The following is a 24,273-nucleotide window of genomic DNA, read 5'->3' on the forward strand; positions in this document are numbered from 1 at the left end:
CCATGGACCTATCTTTTTTGGAAAAAAAAAGAGAAGACAGTGATCTCAATAAAATAAACTTATTAGCTTAGGCAATAATTTTGATTTTACACATTTACAACTACAGATGTGCAAAGGTATGATCCACATTCAATCATGTGAATGTCAATCTACTTCATCATAGGAAAATGCTAAAATAAAGAATTCTCCATTTGAGGTGAGAAATTGTATGAGTAGAACATTGTATTTATACCAGCCAGTAATTTAAAGTTTACTGTAAAATAAGGTGGGGATGATTAAAATTTTATTTCTCTTCTAAGTAAGAGATAATAGGTCCTCCTCTTAACTCCAGACAGATGTAGTTGACAAAATATAGCTGATAACCATGTGAGATGTCACAGATACGATTTGAATAGACATTTTATTTCTTCTTCCTTATCAACCCCACATCCTCACTACTACTCCAAACAGTACTCTCTGAAGTTCCAGAGCGAATGGCCAAAAAGTTGGAGTAGTGTGATTACCCTGAAATCTATATAGACTAAGAATAAATCTTGCAATTAATCACCTGGGGTGGGGGGTACCTGTTAAAAAGAGTTTTCTGGCTCTCCGCTCAGATCTACTGGATTTGAAAGTGGGATAAAGTTCAAGAATGTGCATTTTTAATACACTATCCAAAACTTAGATGTTAATTATAGGTGATTTCCAGGCACCCTAGTTTTTAAAACCCTGAATTAAGTATAAGGAGGAAGGCAAATTGACTCTCAAGTGTTTAAGGTAGGAACTTAATTGAAACCAGATATCAAATGGTATCATTCAGCTGTTTCTTCAGATATTAAATATCTACCATCAGATGCCAATACTTGAGGTCCAGAGGTCCAGAGGTTTTAAATGGCACGGTGATAACAACTTGTTGATTTACCATCACTGGATGATAATGTCTTACTCTTTCCATTCTTGTAGGCTTTTTTTTTTTAGTGCTTCTAGATATAATCTCATCTAACTCTGACAATAGTCAATCGACCAGAATAAGACTGTGCCATAATCTATGAAGGTAACTCCTAATGAGAAGTTGAAAAAACATTTCAGGAATAAAAGACTAGGAAGCGCCAATTTAGTAGAAAGTGCTGATCTGAGAATCAAGAAAACTAGGCTCAACTCCTTGCCATCCGAGTGACCTACGTTCCTTAACCCTTTATGCTCCTCCTTACTTATTAAATGAGGACTAGTTTAGACTTCTAAGCCTCCCCAGCTCCTAAAATTCCATAATTTCCCTTACATTTACATTTCATGATGTAAAATACTACTAACTGGTCATTTAATTATAAACTCTGAATTCAGTCATTAAATATTTTTTAAGCACCTAATCTGTGCTAGGCATGTGAGAATCTGGGAAACAGATATGGAAGACGTATTGATTATCCTAGTAAGGGGTCAAATACATTTTATTGTAAATAAATATTTTATTGTGAATAATCCTTGTGGTCCTTTTAAGTGGTTAAATAGTAAAGTATGCTGAATAGTGACCAAATGGAAATCTGCATAAATAATAAAAAGTTTGCTTATGCATGATGAATAAATATTTGCTTTCATTACAGTCATAGCTTCTACCAACACGTTAGCCTTTCCTTCCCTTCTCTGTACCCTTGTCTTGTTTAAAAAATAAATGAGAACATTTAAACTCCCTGGTAAATTGCATTTATAATTAAAAACAATTTCCACAGTATGAGTTTATAAAAATACTTTATTTTAAAGACTCTCAATAGGATTTCAACATCTTATTTTCGTATATACCAAGAAGATAATCAATATATTCAATATATTTTAATACATGATGAAAGTTGCTTCAGATCTACTATTAAACCTATACATATTGCTTAATAGAGAAGGGATGGCAAAAGCATGGATTCAAAGTTTTAATTAAATGTTACATAACTGGATTTTCTCACCACAAATTTAAAGTGAAACTTTCATATGGATACAATTTCACAAAGGTTACAAATATATATCAACTTACAACTAAAGGAAGTATTTACTATTTCTCAATATTGTAAAAATCTAACTCCATAATTACTTCCTTTAAAGAAAAAAATTCTTCTCATATTAAAAAAAAAAATCCTCACACAGTATAAAAAGTCCACATTTCTCTGGAAATGCATACATTCACCTAATAGTAAGATCCAAAATGAGAAGAATTACTATCTCCAGAAGAGGTGGGGGGAGGCAGGGGCGGAGGGGGAGGAGGTGGGGGTAAGGAGTATGGCATGGGAAGTAGTGGATGAGGTGCCATGTTAGGTACTGCCCAACCCATGTTTACAGAAGGTGGTGGTGGAGGTGGAGGTGGCAGTGGAGGAGGAAGTGAAAAATTATGCATGTCGAACACTGGCGGAGGAAAGGGATACTGCGGCACGACGAGATTATCTTGTCTCTGAGGCGGAAACCCTGACGTCTCCAGAGACCCATGTTCTGAATTATAGAACTGTGGCGGAGGGGGCCTGCCGCGGAACCGGCGAGGATGCCCGCCCCGGGGAAATCCTCGTGTGAATTCTCTGTTGCGATAGCCTTTTGAATGCTCTGAAGCAGCGCCATGGGCATTCCAATTCTGATGTACTTCTGCGAAATTTTCACCTTTGAGCAGCACAAAAAAAAAAAAAAAGAATAAAAATAAAATTAAAAATCTTAATACATCAAAAAAATACATCAATAAAAGACTAAATATCATTTAGAAAAAAGTGCAGCTCGCTGCCCGTGTTAATTTAACGTCATGCGTAGGAATGCTATGTTTTCTAGGATTTGCCATCGGTGAGTATTCTCAGGGCAAATGGGAAATGGGTTAAAATTTCAATAATGCGTTTTCTTTAACTTCCAGTATATCTTATGGTAGTTATAAAAGTGTAAGGCTTAAAATTATCAAATTTAAAGACTCCAAAATGCCAGTGAATAAGGAAAGGGAAAGTCTAGCAAAACAGACTTTTAGACAATAACCACTCATCCCCAGCCGGATGCCACAGAGGAAACTGGACCACACCCCCAGTCACACTTCCAAAGGCTGAATGGGGACCCTAGAATGCCACCTTTGACCGACTGACCAACTGTAATGAGATGGCTCCCACCAGAGTGGTGTCAGAGGCGGCTGAGCAGGAAGCCAGTCACAAGGCCTCTCTGAGATGACATTGGAGGTCACGTGGGGAACCTGGGCTTCCACCTCTGCTGGCAGTAACATATTGTTCTTCCACCTCCGCCCTGGGTGGTGTCAGAGAAAACCTAGTAGAGAGTCAGGGCTTTCCTCGCCACCCAGAGGTAACAAAGCCGTCCCCCATGAGTGTCAGGGTGGCACTGGACGTCTAGCTCTACCCGATAGTAATAGTAATGAGGTGATACCCTCCTCCTTCCCTTCCCCGTCAGAGCAGTTTGAAAAACAAAACTGCCAAAATAGAAAATTTAAATAAGAGCTAGTGTCTCCTAACGTAATACCCAATATGTCCAGGTTTCAATGAAAAATCACTCATCATACCAAGAAGATTCCAAATTCAATGAAAACAGAAAACTAATCGAGGCCAATACCAAGATGACAAAAGACGTTAGAATTATCTGAGAAATATTTTAAAAGTCATCAGAAAAATACTTCAACAAGAAATTATGAATATATTAAAACAAATAAAAATAGAAAGCCTAAGCTATAACAAACAAAAAAAGATACAAAGAAACAAATAGAAATTTTAGAACTGAAAATTCAATAGAACAGTTAAGATGTCAATTCTCTTCAAACCAATATACAGGTTTAATGCAAATCCTATCAAAATCCCAGCAAGACTTTTTGTCAATATAGAGATTATTCTAAAATTCATATGGACAGGCAAAGGAGCTAGAATAGCTCAAATAATTTTGCAAACTTTTGGAAAAAAAATAGGAGAAAATCTTTGAGATGTAGATAGAATTAAGAAATTTTTGGATTCCATAAAAGGAAGTTTGATAAAATGGGTTTAATCAGAATTAAAAACTTTTTTTCTGCAAAAGACCATTTTAAGAGGATGAAAACACAGGCTAAAGACTAGAAGAAATTATATACGAACTCGTAATTCAAGAGTTAAAAAACAGAAATACAATTAGATAACAGAAAAAAGACAAATACATCACGGAAAAAGATATATAGATAGCAAATGAAGCATTAGGAAAATGCAAGTTAAAATCACAGATATCGTCACACACTATGAGAACAGGTAAAATAAAAAATAGTGACAACACTAAATGCTGGTGAGAATGTAGAGAAACTGAGTCACTCATACATCAGTGATGGAAAGGTAAAGTAGCACAGCCACACTGAAAAACATACAACCATCATATAGTCCAACAATTCCACTCTTGGACATTTATCTGAGAAATGAAAATGTGTTCACACAAAAACCTGTACACACACGTATAAAACAACTTTATTCCTATAACCAAAAACCATTAACAACCCAGATGTCCTTCAATGCACGATGGTTAAACAATCTGTGGTATACTCATATTGTGGAATACCGTAACTCTGGAGAAATTTGACACATACAACAATCTAGATGAATTTCCAGAATATTATGTTCAATGACAAACGCCAACTCCGAATGGTAACATATTATATGCTTCCATTTATCTAAGCATTCTTGACATGACAAAACATACTGCAGAAATACGGAACAGACTACTGGTTGACAGGAGCTGAGGACGAGTTAGGGAGGAAAGTGTGAGTGATTAACTATAAAAAGGCAACATGAGGGATATTTCTCTGTGGTGGAAATGTTCTGAATCTTGATTGTATCAATATCAGTATCCTGGTTGTGATATTTTACTGCATAGTTTTGCAAGACATTACTATTACAGGAAACTGGGTAATGGGCATACAAAATCTCTCTGTATTATTTCTTACAACTGCATATAAATCCTTAAAAAGTTTAGTTTTAAAGAAAGGAAAAATGAAACAGAAAAGGAATAATAAAAGAAAAAGCATGTTAAAAAATAAAATACCTTCCTTGATTTAGGTATTAAGTACCATATCATTTAATTCTAAACAGGAAGCAAATATGTTTAAGAAAAAGTGCTCACGAGTACAAATGACTCTAACAAAGCTTAAGTTTGCCTTTTACCCCTTAGTTAGCCATTTTTACGTCATTAAGTTTGAAAAACTACCAGTGAATATTCCTTGTTACTCTCTCCCACCACATTCCATGTGTAAAATGACTCCAGTGCTGGCTGGATGGCCGGAGGTAAAAAAAAAAAGCCCACATGTTTCCTTCGGTTTTATTACTGATGAACTTAAATACACATAAGTGAAGATAAAAAATTACTATATATCGCATTTACTCACCTGATTCATTAAATTCAGATTTGAACTTTTTCCGGCCTTGAATCTGAGTTTTTTTCCTCTGTCTAGCTTCTTTTTCCTTTTCGTCATCACTGAAATCTAAGGCCTGACAGAAAAATATAGATTTATGTCACATGAATTCAATGGTACGTACTTGGAAGTGAGAAGAATAAGCCTATTTATTATTTGACACTGACCCTGGAAAATACTCTTTTTGACACTAAATATTTTCCAGTAATATTTGAATTACATAAGATAGAAAAACAAAGTATTTTTTGATAAATGCCTAAAGACTCTTAATTGACACAGTCCAGTAATCAGATGAATACTCAAGGCTTTTTTGGTTGTTGTTATTGTTTTTTTTAATTCTTAGAAAGCTTCATAGATAACTTTAAAATGCCAATCTTAACAATCTTCAGATATGGCTATTCGTTAGCTAGAAGTCTGACTTCGAACTTAAAGTCAAGATTCATCATAGTGCCAGCTGCCAAAAATGCTAAAGAAAAGACGAGTTAGGAACAAGCAAATAACATAAAATATCAGATCTAATATAAAAATAGAAGAGAATTTTATACCTGTCATTCATTCAAAAATTTACACATGCTAATTATATTCCAGGTACTGTTCTAAACATTTAATAGGTATTAATTTTTTATTAATATAATGTTGAGTATAGAAAAGGCGATAAATAAATAATGAGGCAAAGTAAGGGTAGAGAAAATCACCAGGGATGTTATTTAGATAGGACTGCAAGAAAATGTTTGACAAGTAGATACAAGCATGACCCAACTTCCAAGGGGAAATCATTTTAAATTACAAGAGGAAAAGTCAGATATAACTAAGAATTGAGATTCGCTGTTACAATCTACCAAAAAAACAAGATTTATAAGCTACATATGTTATAACTTCTACGATTTCTTAATATTCAGGCATTTTATTATTCTATTAATAGAATACAGATATTAAGTTTCATAAAAATATATGAAAGCAGGCTCACCGTTTATGTATGTATGCACATTTTAAAAGAAGACATAAAATGTATAAGTCTTTGTATGGGATTTTCAGTAGGGTACTGCTGAAATATATTCTAGATCAAATCTTTCATGAAATGAAACATCTCAGATCTATAATCAAATTTGAAAACATCAACTGATTTTAGTACCTTCACATACATGATTTTTTATTACTGATCTTAATGTGTTAAGATGTTTAAGTTCTGGTTAAGTCTGATATCTACCAGTTGAAAGTACTGAGATCAGATGGAAAACATTTCCTTCTCTGAAACTGTTCAGTGAATGAGAAAATAGATAAATAAATAAATCAATGAACAAGTGCTATGATTTAGTGCTATGGGAATATAAAGCTGAAGAAAGAGAAAAAAGGGCAAGGGAGACTTGGTATGGGTAACCCAAGATAAATCTCTAATGATGAGTTAGCAGTGAAAATAAATAAAAGGAAATATCCAAGAAGTAGAAATGTGGAGAGAGGAACAGTATAATAGAGAAATGAAATGGTTCTGCATGGCAAAGTGAAAGCTTCTTATATAGAAAAATCAGAGACAATGTAATTAGAGAATAAAGAATCTTATTGTGCCTTTTTAAATAAATGGGCATCATTCTAAGGGCAGAGAGGAGGTATTAAAGGATTTTAATTGGCAACAGTTAATTTAGAGAGACTATTTTGGCAATATTTTGCTATCACCTCCTAAAATAAAAAAAAATTCACATTAAACATATTTATTCAACTACAAATTAAATACTCACATTAGAAATGAATAAATAATTATTAGCTCTTTTATGTAAGCCTAACACTTTCTATTTTCACGGCATGATTTTTCAAGAAAGTTTAAACACCATGAATTCCAAATTCTAATATATGGTCAACACCAGGCAATAATTCTAAACTACAAAAAGTCATTATAATAAAATAAACTTTAGACTCTCAGAGTTTTGCATATTATGGAAATAAGGGACAGATAACCACTTAGAAAAAAATTCTATTAAGTATGTAGAGGTTTACTTTTATAATTAACCTAATCAAACCAGTACCATAATTAATAACTTCAATGCTTAGGTCTGAAACAACAGAGATATATAAAAATATCTGCATTTCACAAGAAATATCTTTCAAGATATTCCTTTGTGAAGTTTTGAATATTTTAAAAGCATGTAATTTCAGTAATAAAATACTCTAGAGATAATGAACAACATTATGAATCTTCAGGGCCTTATGGAAATCATGTGTACTAGAAAATATACTCCCATGGCAATGTGGATACTAAACTTAGTCACTCACTTGTTAAGTGACCCTCTAAAGACAGCATTACTTAATTCATGCCTCAGTAAAATTAGAAATTAACAAAGACTGTGAATCTTCAACATTGTGTGAGAGCATCTAAAACGAATAGTTATATCTACAAATATCAAAAATTTATAATACTGAGAAACTTCATCAGAACTACTGAGCACATATAAAAACTCTTACTAATAAACTATATTTTTTCTTTCATATTGTATAAATTCATACTATTTTTAAGGAATGTATACACTCGTTGCTCTAATGTTACTATTACTATAAAAATAGTATATCTTAAAAACTTAAAAAGAAAGAAAATATGCTTAAACATCTCCATGAAAAATTAAATCAAATAATCCTACAGATTATTCCTGACACTAGTCCACATCTCTAGAAACACTATGGGACATAAAACTAGTCTTGCTGACATAGATTCAAAAAAGAAAATCAAGAACTCTCTTTTTAAGAAGGAAATTATATTGTAAAAACTGGAGAATTAGGTAGATTCTAATGCTTTTGTACCTCCAAAAGAAAGGCAGCATATTAAAAGCACCATTAATAAATGTCTTCATGTCTCACATGGTGAAATTACTAAACTGAAGAATAACATTTTTAAAAATAATGACAATTCTGCCTTTATCAGTTGTCCAAAAAAGTGATTAAAAAGGTAGGAAATTACAAGGACAATGACAAGCTGATAATTATTAAAATGTGACTGAAAATATTTTTTTTAAATGATCAACCAACAATTCTTATTGAAAGGCAGAAAGCAGCCATCCGGGAGAGGGGGAATGCACATGGGCTCACAGGAGGCAGTGTGAGCAGCATTAAGGCCCTCCTTATGCTTGAGAATGATGAATTTATAGGATTAAGCCCTGCCTTATTTTCTAAAATATTGTATAAAAAGACATATTTACATCAAGTGGTGGTTCCTGATCATTCTTCCATGATGCATCCGATCCCCTATCCCTAGGAAGAGAAAACAAAAAGTCGAAGTACTGGTTAAGATTCTGATAAGCACTTAATAACTTAATGGTGTGAAAAATAATAAAATAGAAGACATAGCTCCTCTTAATTTTGCAATATACATGAAAATAAGAGCAAAAAAGGGACCATTTATATCTCCTTTACCTTGTTTCAGAAGATATGGGAAGCTCATAAGAAAAACATAACTGTTGGACACACATACATATTAGGATTGGGGTAGCAGAATAAGCCACGGCTGTGGTGTGCACAGGAAATGGTTTTGCAGTTCATAAGCATCTCCAGATGCTATTACTGGAATACATTCATAATACTTGAGCTTGGTTTATAAAACTCACTTCGATAAATGCCTATTCCACACCACTTATAGGTTAGATGCTGTTTCCACGTGCTAAGGAACAAGCATAAGGTATTCCCTTATCTAATATTTTACAGGTTTAATGGCAAAGATAACAACATGAAATGCTTTTCCTTCTATTTACTTGAGGAATATCGACACTACTCCATGAGTAACCAAGGCTCATTCCAATAGTGATTCTCAAAGCAGAGAGCATAAAATAAAGGTTATCTAATTTGGGAAAGAGGAGGAATTTTGAAGATTCTGAAGGACAGCATAATCATAAGCATTAATTACTTTTGGTGGAAAGTTTTATACTCTATGACCGACAAAAGTACATATATCAATTATGAGTATAATATCAATTTCTGAAAGGTCATTTTAATCTTATTTTTTAATTTTTTATTTCACGATCTGACATTCAATCATAGTAAAATATTACAAAGTATTAGGAGATGTCTTCACTGCTTTAAACTACATCTCAAAAACAAATGAGATTCTCAAGAATTCATTAAAATCAGTAATCCATTAATCTGTAATCCATAAAAATCAATTTACAGATGTCAGAGGACTGGTACAATATGAAGACATTACGTCTGCTCTGAAATTTTGATTCAGAACTTTGACACTGCATATGAGGCATTACCAGTGATTTTTCCACCACTTAAGTTTTACTTTTTAATTATCACCTTGTACCTATACATTTAACATAACTCCAGTATTCCTTTTTTTTGCATACATGCCCATCTGTGGTGCCCTTAGCCTGAAGTTTAAAGACAGAAGTGGGAAAAGTGCTCTCAACTAGTGCATTTCTCACTGAAGAATCAAAATCTACTAAAGAAGAGATAAAGTGACATTTCAAAAAGCACTTGATCTCTTCTTTAGCTTAGCTCCTCTCCATCTCGAAGGCAAAGTACTGCACTGAGTTTCCATGACAAATAAAATATAGTCTGGAATAGAACAGGCTTTGTTAGGTGGGGCCTCTACAGGATAGGCCTAATTTCCCAATTCTTTAGTTTACTGTTATTTCCGTCAATGACTAAAGTTTTGTTCTTGTAAGTCAAGAACAAAGACTGCTTGTATTATTTAAAATCCATTTAATAAACACCTTCAGAAAACCTTTTGGCTTATGTTTTAAGTTAAAATATTTTATTTGTCAAAGCAAAATATACAGCAACATCTTAATATGGGGAGAGGGAGAAGGAGGGAGGTAGATGGGGTAAAATGGGTCAAATTTGTGGTGACAGAAAGAAATCTAACTATGGACAGTGAACACACAATACAATATATATATGCCTTACTGTTAAATTGTACACCTGAAACTTACTGAGTTTTGTTAACCAATGACAACATAATATAAAATAAAATAAATAAAATAAAATAAAATAAAATAAAAATATTAAAAGCAGAATGAAATGATGATTAAGGCATGATTTTAAAACACACTAAAATCTTTATGATTTTACTGTCTATTTAATTCACCTTTATTCTCAGTGGTCATTTATAAAAATTAACCTTACACAACCTGAAGAATAACTTAGGCATAATGTTCCTTCAGATAATTATGTGGGTTCTTAAACATGAGTTAAATCAATTATTAGAACAAAATTTTCATATCTGAAATAATAAATGAAATCCAGCGACTTGATTTAATATATAAGCAGAACAGAGACCTTCTCATGCCCTACAACTGAGACTAGTACTTTTGGCATAGCACTACTCACTGACTGAAGCTCCTTTGTATTTCCTACAAAAACCACATCCCTAATGCGTCACTTATATTTCAAATTTCCAACTGAAAGAGAACTAGACCTAAAAGGGACTGTGTCAAACTGAGTGCAGTCTTCTTGGATTTAAGATCTCCCGTCCCTCGCCACCTCTTGTGTTCTTTTCTTCCACTCCTAATTTGATGATATTTTAGTGGCTCATATCCATTACTTCTTTCCAAAGCATCCAACTAATTTTTATTTAAAAAGCTATTCTACCTTAACTATATGCATTGGTTTATACAAAAATTAAATTATGTAACAAAATTGACTGATATAAACAGCTCTACAACTAACACTAGGCAACATAATTAACACATGAAAATACACAATAAACCAGTGGGAGCATAAGTATTCAGAAATATTACTACCCATTTGCCATAGACGTCATTCAGCATATGTACAGACAAAATTAAGAGCACTGCTTTATTAATTCAGTCAGCCCTGCTTATCACCGCTTGATAACCGACTTTGCAGTGACACATTTTAGGTGCTGCTTCTACAAGTTTATAATTTATAACAACCTGAAATCTACATATTTTTTTCTCTTGAGAATTATACAGTTTTATTAACTAGTTAAGACTGCGAATGTAATCCAAAGAAAAGAAATCTAATTCTGGGAGGTGAACATGCAATGCAATATATATACAACATACTGCTGAATTGTACACTTAAAATTTATTTGATTTTATTAATCAATGTCCCCTAATAATTTTAAATTAATAAAAATTAAATAAAATTAAAATAGCAAAAAATCTAAATGGTAACACTAATACTGAAGTAGCATGTATATAAAAGAATGTATATAATGTAAAAGTCAAAAAGTTTATATGACCCAAATGTATTCCTACTAGTTGATAAAGTCATTTTGGGTAAAAGATATAAATGATCTCTACCAATAAAATGTGAAAACAAATTTCGGCTTTCAGAGGCATTATTATGAAGATAAAAAACTCTTTGGAAGAGAGATACCATTTAACTATAACAAACCACCATCACTGAGAATTATTCTTAAAACATAAACATTAGATAAGCAAACAACTAGCATGGTAATGAAGTTACTTACTGTTTAAGTTTTTCTGTGAATATATACTGGGTGAAGTCTTTCATTGATGGAGCAAAATACATAGTGTCCTTTATTTTAATACCTTTACTCTCAATGTGTTCTGAAGAATTAAACCGTAACACATAAAATGGATGTGCAACAGGTCCAAATATCTCAAATATCTACAAAATAGAAGAAACATAAAGTCCTCCTTTAACGTGTAAATGATTCAAAAATAATATTTAAATATTAGTGATATTTAAAATAGAAAACACTGATAATTGTTATAACAAGGTACTTTTGTCAATGTCAGAATAAAACCGTACTCATATTTGTCATCTTTGCATATTCATAAAGTTTTCATATTTTGATTATAAATACATTAGCTTTTTCCAGATTTCCTTTCTATGAATTTTAAAACAATTGTAGCAAGCTTGCCCTTTGCTAAATTCAAATCATTTAGTGGTACCAACTAGATGCAAATTATGAATTTTTATTTTTGTTATCACTCTTTAAGTTGTAAGGTATGAAGAAAAGAATTATAATTAATAACTTCTGAGAGATAAAATGCTGTCTGTCATCTGGAATCTTATAACACAAAACTTAAAAGCAAGTTTGTGCTTCAATAAGTATTCAATTATTTCTACCATTTTCATACAATGCTTAACATTTTTATAAAATTAAACAACTTTTTCTAATTCAAAAGGTAGCAAAGTAGATTTGAACTTAAATTTGCTTATTTCTCAAAAACCAAAGATGCTATACAGCTTTTAATTTTTATGTGAAGGAATTACTTTTAGCACACAAATATTTTACTTCTGAAAATGTTTTATGAATGACAGGAAGTCTCTCATTTTCAAACTCTTCACAAAATACCTGTTTTTAAAAATGTTTCTGATAATAAATATATGTATATTATAGACACTAGACCATGACTAATGTCACTGTAGATTCTTCTAGTCTTTTCTATTAATAAATTTTTCAAAAACTAGTTTTGTAACTGTTCCTTTTTAAAACCTAAAGTTGCATTAAATTTTTCCATGTTATGAATATTCTTCCTAAGTATAAATTCAGTGGCTATTTAAGATCCCTTTATAGACCGAGTACAATGTGTTCAACTTGTCTTCTATTATAGATGATTTAGGCAGCTTCCAATTTGCTCAATAAATGATGTCATAATGAACATCTTTATATGTAAATTTCTACACTTCAGGTTTCCTGAAAATTGATTTGTCAGGGAACTCCATTACTGGAGCCAAGAGTATGACTGTTACTAAAACTCTTGATATAAATTACTAAATAACTTTCCAAATAGTTTGGACCATTTTAAACCAATTGCACTGAAAGTATTTGTTTTATTACATCCTCGGTTGGTTCTTGATTTTTTATAGTAAATGTTCTCATTTTACACTCTTTAGAATATCATTCAAGCTTCTATTAATTTTCAGTAAGGCATAAAATAACTCAGCCATCAGGGTACCAACATTGTGTAGATGTGATTACTCTAAAAACAACTAGCAATATTAAAAACAATTAAAATGCCAATGTATTCTGAAATAACAGTAATAGCATCAAATTTTTAAGCTTTTTTTTCTTTTAAAAACAAACGAATAAGAAAATAGCAAGAAATTTGCTTTGAAAAAATTTAGAAAAAAAATAGACCTCTTTCTTCAAACCAAATTGCAAAGGACAGAAAGAATATATTGGAGCACATCTCTTACTGGCCTACATTACATAGATTGAAGCAAAACATCATCTCACTTGTCACATTTTTAAAAAGTCTTAAAAATGATTTTCATTTTTTTAACTCTATGAATATCAACAGATCTGATTCTTTAAGTTTGGACAGGGATAAAAAATATCTTTAAAAAAATTACCTATGAATCCATTAGTACAAGGTACAATAATCATTGTTTGTGATCTGGCACAAAAAGCTGCTTCCCAAGGGCTTGTTTCCTAGATGGCACGATTCCATTTCCTAACTGAAAGAAAAAAACCTTAATAGCTTCAGGCTTATGCACATGCTGGTTTGAACCAAAATGTAAGTGACATTCAAAATTCTTGGAAAAAAATCAAAAGACACTTAAGTTGCCTATTCTTAAGATCCGAAGTGTTTACGAGCCACAGCTACAATAAAATCATGAAAAAGTTTTAAGTAAATTAATACCACATACAGCTGGCAACAGGAAGGTACATTTTGGAATCAGGGTATGGCACACACCAGTACTGAGAGGTATTAGATTAGCAGACATCTGGTCCTGTCCAAACGTCCATAGAGATGTTTGGTCCATAATTAATACAAGTCCTACTTTTTTGCATAGTTAATATAAATCCCACTATATTACAAGATTCGAACCCTGACCCACCTACCTAACCCTATGTCCCATCACCAGCTAGGCTACTGAGGCAAGAAGAGTTATTATTGGCAGTACAGCCACAACATAATTATCGAACCAATAATACATGATAGTACTTTTTATGTATTAATTATGTATTAATTCTGTAAACCTGAAGTAGAAATAAACATAATGAGCTATTTGAACCCAGGGATGATTTATAAGTGTGAATACTTTGGACAGAAACAAATATAGACCAAATGTCCTCTAAGGAATATGTATAACCTTACCCCAAATAGTCACGGGAAAACTTGACTGAGTTCACTCAAGCAATTTAGCTCACCCAAAGTTATAGAAAAAAAGCACTGAACAATGTTTTAAACAACTATCAGCTTCAAAGTATAGATTTTCAACTGGCTAATACCTGAGAGCTACAGTGTACTGTGAAGAACAACTTTAGACAAAGCAGGGCTCAGACCAGCCCCCTTCATCTCACAGTTCCTTAAACCTCTACTCCTGCTCAGTCTTTCCACCAGACTTCAGAGATTTTAAAACTTCCACACTACCTGACTAGACATAAAAGGAAAGGAAGGAACAGGCTGCGGAGATAGTGTGAGAAACAGAACTTAAGACAGTAATGTCTAAGCTATTTACTTTATGGTAGGCAAGTAGCCTTCTTTATGCTTTAAATAGTATATATTCTATAGAGGTATTCATATAAAAATATAATCCAAAAAGCTGTAATCCAACTAATGTTTTATATTTGCCTTGTCATTTGAGAGGTAGTTTTCTAAGTGTCCTTCCACTTACAATACTTACCATCTTATTCAAAAGCAGTATTTTTCTGGTAAAAGACCTGAAAGGATTCCTGTCACACAAAGGGGTCACAAACACACACCACTACCACTGCATAGTACAGACATAGCATAGGGTTGGCTGGGAAAAAAATTAGAAGCAGAGAAGAGTATGTTCAGTCCCCTAAATTCTTATTCCACAGCACAGGCTGGGTTTAGATGTTCTGTATGCAACATGCCAAAAGTCCTAGCAGCTGGGGCCTGCCTGTGTCAGCTGGCTAGACATGCACAGAGGGCGCTCCAAGAGAGAGAATAAGTCTCACTCTCTGCCCTCTTCACACGCACCGTGTCACACTTATGGGTGAGCCTAAGAGGGACTAGGTAACTCCCAGTTTCTCAAGGTAAAAAGAAACATATTAAGGAATGTCCAGGCCCAGGAACTCTGCTGGAGGGCTGTGCGTGTGGAGGGCCTAGATCTACATGCTGCCGCTCTGAGAACAGCATTCAAGGAATGCCATTGGCCAAAGGCCTTACTGTCTTTCTAGCTGAGCCAGCTTTTTGCTAAGCTACCAAAAGGAGGAAGGGGAAAATGAACATCCACAGCCATCCAGAATTGCCTATCAATCATATTATATACTATTTGATTTCCCATTAATAAAGAGTATTATAATTTATTGATTAAGTCAAATAATTAGTTCAACCACTGTGTGTATTATACAAGTAATTACACAAGTTACTGAGGGGGAAAAAATTATATCAATATAACACGGAGATTTCCACAAAACCATCAGATACTAGTGGCTAAAACTGTAATATAAAGCATTCTTTGAAAAAAAAAAAAAATCCATAAAAATTCCTATCCAATGATATTTGACAGGGAAATAGATCTTGTTTTGGTCTATTAAAAAGTAAAACAAAACAATAACAATAAAAACTTGCTCTGATAAATACTCCAAACTAAATGCAAAACAAATAACCAACAAATTCATATCATAATAATAGGTGGCATAGGTTGGTCAATTTTTTAACAATCCCTTATATTAAAGAACTAAACAATAAAAATGGAATTTCATTCATCATTTATCAAAAAAAACAAAGCATTATTTGGTTATTATTAAATCATTAGTAATGGGCAAAAGTAAAAGAACAAATCTGAGGTTGCCCTCCTAAATCAGTCGGAAGAGGCAGGGAGGTAAATGGAAGTGAATAAGACCAAGTAGATTGTAAACTCAATTTGTCCCTTTTTAACTTTATGATTTTTGAGGAAATGGAGATAATTTCACTTCCTTACAGGATTTCAGTGCATTTCTAAAAATATTCAAAATATTTATCACTATGGCTCATTATTACTATTATTATTCAAGAGCAGAGGGTAAAGAAAGACTATGCAAAAGCCTGGCATTGAAGACAAACTCATTTATTGTCTAGATAAGATAGGCTTAATGTCAAAAACAGATTCAATTTCATTTTCTGGCCACTGGTTTGTTTAACTAATACTCTCAACTCTTCCCCCAACTCTCGCCATTATTTTGAGGAATTATTTCGAGGTGGTTAGATTTATAACCAAATATATTTAAAAGACTTCTCGTTTCTTGAATTTACATAGTTTTCTATGTAAAATTTAGAAATAGATTTAATTTATCCCCCTAGACTTATGTCACATGGCTAAAGTTAAAGGTGTAAATATTACATTTTTATCTGACTCCTTTTAAAGTCAAATGACAGAAGAGTTGAATATTAACAATATTAGTCACAATTATAGGACTGAGAATGCAAATGTATTAGATACAAGAAATGTGAATTTACAAGTTTTTAATTAGTGAAGTGTTGGGTGTATTGAAATTAAAATTGTCTAAACTATTTATAGGAAAGGCAACTGTCATGAAATCATAAATAAAAGGAATTGTGGAAATAATCAGTTTCAATTCATAGTTTGAAAAATCAAGAAATATGTTTCCATTACCAGTCTCTCCTTCCCTCTTCTACTTTCTTGAGGACAGCAAGAAATGTTTTGTTTTTGCACCAGGGCAGAATGTTCCATTTCTCCTAAAGAAGTTCTGTACCAACTGGCACGGAGAGCTTACTCAGAGCACAGTCATCTACTAATTTCCCATTCCTTTTTTCTCTCAACCTTCTCTGAGGTTAAGCGGCCTAGGTTTTCTCTAAAGCCTGATGATGGCACTGGCAGTGTCCAATATTTGAAACAAAAGTACTGAGCCTAAGTATCTGAAAGGAAAAAAGTACAGCACCATCCTTCAGGCATTAAAAAAGACATTCTTCCCCTCGCAAACTTTTCTCAAGAATTGACAAAATATATTAGCTCTAGACCCCAATTAATTCTCCTTCTGACTGCTTTACAATCCTAAGTGACTCATATCTCTTTGGTGAATTAAGACTGTCAACCTAAAAAAAACGTATGTAGGTGGTACAAGGTGGCAGGACCCTAATAAAAACCTGATCCCTTTCTAATCTATGTTAGAATGGAATAGAAGGAAGAGGCAAAGAAAAAGGAAGGTTATGTGAGCGACTGAACAACATAGTTCAAAATATATGTTTTTCTGATTAAATGAAAATTAGTTATATCTCCTAGAATAAAAAAAGAAGCCAACTGTTGCTTATCTGGAAAAAACTAAACCCCAGAAAGTTGCTTCTCCAAAGAATAGTAGCTGGTTTCTATTTTTTTGTTTTCAACTTAATATACATTTACTTATTAGCATGTATAATTTCCAGAGGACTATATTTTGTGCAGTGGAGAATACTGAGGTGAATAAAACTCTGTCCCTCCTGCCCGAAAAGGAACATTTGGTTAATATTGATATTCTTGATCTTAGGTTTTATGTCCTCTGCTGACTGCTTAGAAATGTGTACCTAATGGGTAAACTGTGGCCTTCCATATTAAGGATGGACATTCAGGGTTGTTCGATTAGTAAGATATGAAAAGGAACCCAACCTTATGGTGAGTACTGAGGTACACATATTCCTAAACCCCTAGAATGTGCTTACGGTGACACTTTACTGACATCACTGAAATCTTTTTCCCCTTAAAAAGATTGCACTTTCAGCTTCCAAATGAAGAAGCCAAAACCTAAAGTTTTCAGAGCTGCCACTGAAAGGGCCTTGCAAATCAAAAAAGATTAAGAACTACTACACAGTGGAAGACTCCTGCACTTAACTCTCACTTAACTCTCGTACCTGGAGGGGAGGGAACTGTGTCTTCCTCAATATGAAGAGCCACTGCCTAGTAAAGTACCTGAGGAATATAAGGAAAAAATTCTATACCTGTGCACTCCAAAGAGGCAAATAAAAAAGTATTTAACCTTTTACACAGACAGACATGTAGTATTAAAGAAAATTGAAAAGGTACTAAGAGAATGTTCAATCTGAGAGTTCTGGATTGCTCATCTACTAAAATTAATAAACTCTTTTTAGGACAGATAGGGAAAGTCAGAAAACCAACAAAGAAACAGAAAAATGTGTAAGATTTAAATTATTTACAAACCTTTCCTGCTGCCTGTCGATCGCTTTTAAAAATTATAGTCTCCTCATTTAATGGAGGTAGGTTAGTCACAGATTCAATTATTACTGAAAAATGAAACAAAACAGATTACTTCAAAGTTTTATCAGAATACAGAATTTAAATAAGAGTTTAGGCTTTTATTCCAATATAATTTAAAATAAAACTTGAGGTAATACACCTCTAACTATTCCTCTTGGATAAACAAAATCTATTACCACATAGCACAGGGAAATAGGTTCTACATATTTTTATTTAATGCAAAAAAGCTACAATTTGAAGGAAAAAAGTATAAAATCTCACTAAAAATTTGAGTCACCAATTAAAAAGCCAACAAATTCAAGCTGTGTACATTTTCTCAAGCAATTTTTACCCAAATATGTATAATCACATTTAGTTATACAACTCCTGTTTCAGAAGAAATTAGTTTCTTTTTCATTCTAGACATTCTTTTCTACAAAGCACTGATTACTTATTATATATATAAAAGTTAAAGATTTCGCAAAAGCATCTTCCTCTAAACAAGAATGACAGTGCTCACAGAAATGATCACTTCCCTTCTCAAAAAGCAAAAGCATTATCTCAGTAGTCTAATATGCTCCAATTCTTTTAAGTGCCAGAAATGTTAAACAACTGATCTACCACAGCAAAGAGGAAAAAGTTTAATTTTTGAGAATATACATCACTACCTAAATCTTTTCTATATACTTCAAGTCTAACACTATGTAATCAAGTAATTATCTGTTTGACTTATTTATGCATCTTATTAAATACCTAATAAGATAATTCAAATACTAGTAAATGTAACGACTCGAGAATCAGGTAGTTTTAGTAATTATAATTTTTGTAAAAAATGTTTCACTTTGATCAAAATTTTGATTAAATTATAAAGTATACATTATCTAAATATTCGTTTTTTAAAATACTGATATGGACATTGTTAGTAAAAAGTCAAAAGATAAAGTCTCATTTCTACCAATGACTCGTTATACAACTGGTCATAAAAAGCAAGTGCCAAATTTTTCTGTGTCCCTTAAGCCCTGCATATTAAGGGGGCTGGTGGATAATCTAGGTCTTTTTCCCAGTTCAAAAATCGTATGACTTTGTCAACTCTTCTAGTCTCAAGTATATCTTGCCATGAGAGTTAATAGTAACTTCATTAACTTAAAGGTCTTTCATGTACCTACCTCACATCTTGGAGCTAAAAGAAGACTATAATATCTAGTTCTCTTTTAATCCAACAGTTTCATATTTCACACCAGTACTACATCACAGACCATTCTAATTTACATGTTTATAAGAGAAAATCAAAAGCGGTAGGCAGAATAATACCCGCCCTACATCGTAATCCCTGAACTTGTGAATATGCAACATCAAAAATTTTTTTTTTTTCTTTCTGCAAATGTGATTAAGGTTAAGGACCTTGAGATGGAGAGATTATGTGGATTATGATACAGGCCCAATGTAAGGAGTCCTTAAAAGCAGAGAACCTTTTCAGGCTGCTTTAAAGGTAAAGAAAAGGGGGCCATGAGCCAAGGAACGACTGCAGCTTCTAGAAGCTGAAAGGGGCAAGGATATGAATTCTCAGTTAGAGTCTCCACAAAAAAACCAAGCCCTGATAGACCCCTTGATTTTAGCACAGTGAGATCCATATCAGACTTCTGGCTCAAAGAACTGTAAAATAATAAATTTCTGTTGTTTTAAGCCACTAAATTTGTAGTAATTGAATAGCAATAGAAAACCAATATTACACATCGAATAAAATTCTGGAGAAAACGTCCATAAAAGCATACTTTAAATTTGTATAATAACAATGTATTTATGGATTACTTAATAAGTAAAAACTTAAAAACTGAATTTATCTGTTTAAAATTTATTAGTCAAAGTATGATTCAATTATTAGTACATGCTTGGAAAAAATCGATAATTTTTATTAATAAAGATATATACATACCTAATTGTTCAATAATACTTGAAACCATCCCAAGAGGCTTTAATTCAGTATCTCCAGGAAGAATAATAGTGAGCTCTTCAACTGAAGGTAGTTCCTATAATATAAAAAAACATTACTCTTCCTCCAGCTTCTTCAACAGCTTAACTAAAAAAAATAGAGAATACTTTTTTTTAAAGTACTAAGCACATTCCTGAAAATGTAACATTAAGTAGTTTACCATCTCTCTTCAATGTTATCCTTTTTAGTGTGACAACACTTCTTCCCCTCTAGTATCTCCCCACCTAAGTGATGCAATAGGTCTAACATCTGTACCCTAATCTAGACTGAGAACACAGACAAAAGTACCATTCAAGATTTTCCCAATCACGCTTGAACAAAAACCCAAAAACAATAGAAACAAACTATTGTTAAGAAATACAAGGTAAAGAAAAGAGACAATGCACATAATTCCCAGAGACATTCCACTTGAAGAAAAATTATTCTACTGGTCACTACAATTTTTCCACGGAAAAGTTCTCGTTCTTAGCTGCCTTGATTTAGTTAATCAATTAATTTGACTGTGATTAAGTTACTGAATAGAGGTGCAGCATTCTTTTCTGGGACGGTGTGAAAAAGAAATAAATGTCTAGCTGCTTCAGGAAAAAATATAAAATTCCTAGAAACAGAATGTAAGCATCAGACTGGAAAAGCTGTGAAGGTGTTGCCTGGTATCTTCCCTCTCTAGGTTAAACACTAAATTTCTTAACATTTAAAGAGTTCTCTTTTCTGACCCAGCACCTAACTGTATTTTGGTTGCTATAGAAACTAGATATTGAAGTAGAGATGAAGTAGAAGAAAAACCTAAGAATAAAACTGACCTCAAGCTTTAAATTAAATAAAAAGAGCTTTCTATATCTTGACCTTTGCCAAAGGATCACAATTAACTCTTAGAACAAAGTGTTTCCTTACGAAGCCTTAAAAGGGCAAAGATTCTATTAATGGCAGTTAGAAGTTAATCTGGGAGAAGATGACATTTGGAGAAATGTTGGAAAAGATAGGAAAACCTAAATAACACAGTGTACTGCAGATGAATGCATCATGGGTAATGATTTTCCTCTACAGGGGCTCAAAAAAGGTTTTTAACAAAATCATTTAATTAGATTAAAGCATAACTTGCTTCAGTGAGATGTTATTTTCTTATCCAGGATTACTTACTTACAGAGAGCCACACTAAGGGTCTCAACCAACGCAATGCAGAAGACTCACCTCTCTGTATGGGTAGCCTGCTGGTGTTGGAAGAAAACAATTGTGTTTTATGTATCAGAATTTTTCTGTACTTTTAGGAAGAGGACAACTACTTGTCATTTAATCATATTAAATATGGAAAGCCTTTTCTTGGCAAGACCATGATTTGAAAGTGGTTCATGTGTATATCAGTATAGAGAAGGGAGTTCAGTTGTTAGAACAAACTGGTAAAGAACGTGATATGGAACAGCTTTGTTTAAGTTCTTAGCTAAAGAAACCCCACACTCTGTTAAATCTAAGACTGGAGAACTATCATGTTGGGAGACTGCAGACAGGAGGGCTTCAGTGATATTTTAGAGGGTAATGGCGATACAGGTCTCACACTGATTCTGGTTCTGGGAGTGGCATTTTGTAATGACATTTTCTAATGCAGAAGGATAGTGATGAAATCTGCCCAGCTGCTTAACCAAATTACAGTAAGATCTAAAGCAAATACTTTAATTACTTTTGGGCTGTGATAATGCCTACTGATTAAATAAAGTCAAGAGTATAGTGGTAGAAGAAATGGTAGGACAGTTTCCAAAAGCGGAAGTGTTGTTAGATCTTTATGAACTGGACAGGAGGCAGACCACATGTCCTTAACACTCAGGAGACAAAATCACTGTTATTCCAAATACTAAATAACTGCTCTTTGACCACAAAATGAAAGGTTCCTCGTTTTGCATTTTTCATTAGGAGAAATAAATGCAATATAATTATGTTTTGGTAGAAATCTAAACTCTAATACTGTTTCAATTAATTTTTTAATTTTAAAGTATAAAAGTAATACATATTTCCGTTTTCAATAAAAGGAAAAAAGCACAGAAGGATGCAAATAAAAAATAAATTCCTCTACCATATTTCTTTCAACCTCCTAATTCCTCTCCAGAAACAGCTGTTGTTAGTCTTTTAAACATTTACTATGCAGATATAAACTTTCATAACTTTAAAATGTTTTACTTTAATAAAATATCGACATTTATCTGCCCTTTTAAAATTTTTACCATTATACACAATGACACGACATTCTTTCACATATATCTTTGAGTAGCTCCTGTGATAAATTCTTCTAAGTGGAACTGCTAGATCCAAAGATATAAACATTTTAAATTTTGACAGATATTGCTAAATTTCATTCCAAAAAAGTTATATCAATTCACACTTCCACAAACGACATTTTCCTACACTCTTGCCATCATGAGATGAAAATCTTTGCCAGGCTGATATGCCCAAAATAGTATCTTGCTTTAATGTGAATTTCTTCATTAAGCAGGAAGACTGAATATCCATCCTTCATGTTTCGTGGATATTTTTACGTATTTATGAATTGTCTGTATAGTTCACACATTTTTCTTCTGGTGGCTTATCTTTTTATTAATTTATAAGAGAACTTTGGTTTTTAAGAACATTTGCTCTTTATCAAATATGTAGCAAATATACACTCCCTTACCTCCCAGCATGTTTTTTAGCATTTTGTTTAATGAATTTTGGTATTTTAATTTTTATGTAGTCAAATATATCAATGTTTTCCATTTTTTAGCTTTTGAGACAGACCTTCACTTCACCAAATTAATTTTTAAATTCACTGATGTTTTCATGGCTTCTCTATTTTCATTTTTAATATTTGCATATTTGGTCCACTTGCAATTTTATTCTTATACAAAAGCAAGGTAGAAATTGGCTTTATCTCTACCCAAATAACTAGCCAGTTATTTCTCATTGAATGATCCATCTTTTCCCCTACTGACATGAAAAACAATTTTTAACATATACTAAATGTACTTATATATTTGGATTTTTTACTGAAATCTCCATTATGTCCTACTGACTTATTTCAGTGTTTAAACTGTTTTAACAACTGTGTCTTTCATAACATGTTTTAATATTTGAGAATAAGGGCTAGTTTCCCTATGCACTCCATCAATATTTTTCCCCTTTGAATTTTTCTAGCTAGTCTCACATGTTTATTTTACTAGGTAAACTTTAAAACCAGTTTGTTATATTAGTGTTATTAGTATTGATTAAAATCACATTTAACTACAGTTGTCTTATTATAGGTTCTAAGTAGTCCTTAAGCTCATTCAAAACCATTTTATCTTATTTGCTCTTATAAATTACTAGTTATTAAATATTACTTACTGCTATCATAAATGGATACTGTTTAAACACACGAAAACATGCTGAAATTTGTGTCTAGTGATTTTCTTGTGTATTCACTATATTACCATATTTTAAAAATATAAATCCTCCTTTTCAATATTAGGACATCACGTTTTTCACTTTTAAATATTGGTTGGTATTTCTAGAATGTCAAGCAATTGTGATGTCTGACACTTTATTATGAATGTTTCAATATTAAACATAATGATTCATTTTGACTAGAATTTTTTAATAAGATTAAAACGTATATATTGATTGCTATCTTACCAAATTTTTTTAAAATCAGAAATGACTGAATTTTATCAAATGCCTTTTTACTATTTTTTGAGATTAATATAATATAATTTACTCTATGTTGAGCAGGTCAGTCTATAAGGTCTGGGGAAGTCCCAATATTCTGCTCTAAGGATGTCTAAGAAACATCCAGCATGAAGAAGATAAGGAAAGATACACTAAGCCAGAATATTTGTAGTGGGCAGAGACTCATTCTGTGGTCTAGAACAAT

At 32.6% G+C, this 24,273-nt stretch overlaps 1 protein-coding gene across 1 annotated transcript in view; it reads right to left on the reverse strand.

The window, feature by feature from the left end:
* Positions 1-1,784: 1,784 nt before the first annotated feature.
* NAF1 (nuclear assembly factor 1 ribonucleoprotein) overlaps positions 1,785-24,273 on the reverse strand; it is a 30,656-nt gene continuing 8,167 nt past the window's right edge. The window contains exons 3-8 of the mRNA XM_006917007.3: positions 20,346-20,439; positions 18,377-18,459; positions 11,769-11,929; positions 8,533-8,584; positions 5,324-5,426; positions 1,785-2,607 (exon numbers count right to left, since the gene is read on the reverse strand). Of these exons, the coding sequence (XP_006917069.1) occupies positions 2,147-2,607; positions 5,324-5,426; positions 8,533-8,584; positions 11,769-11,929; positions 18,377-18,459; positions 20,346-20,439 (954 nt within the window). The 3' untranslated portion in view covers positions 1,785-2,146. The remainder of the gene's footprint in view (positions 2,608-5,323; positions 5,427-8,532; positions 8,585-11,768; positions 11,930-18,376; positions 18,460-20,345; positions 20,440-24,273) is intronic.

This window comes from Pteropus alecto, unplaced genomic scaffold, assembly GCF_000325575.1.
Source record: "Pteropus alecto unplaced genomic scaffold, ASM32557v1 scaffold166, whole genome shotgun sequence".
In the NCBI taxonomy this organism is placed as follows: Eukaryota; Metazoa; Chordata; class Mammalia; order Chiroptera; family Pteropodidae; genus Pteropus; species Pteropus alecto.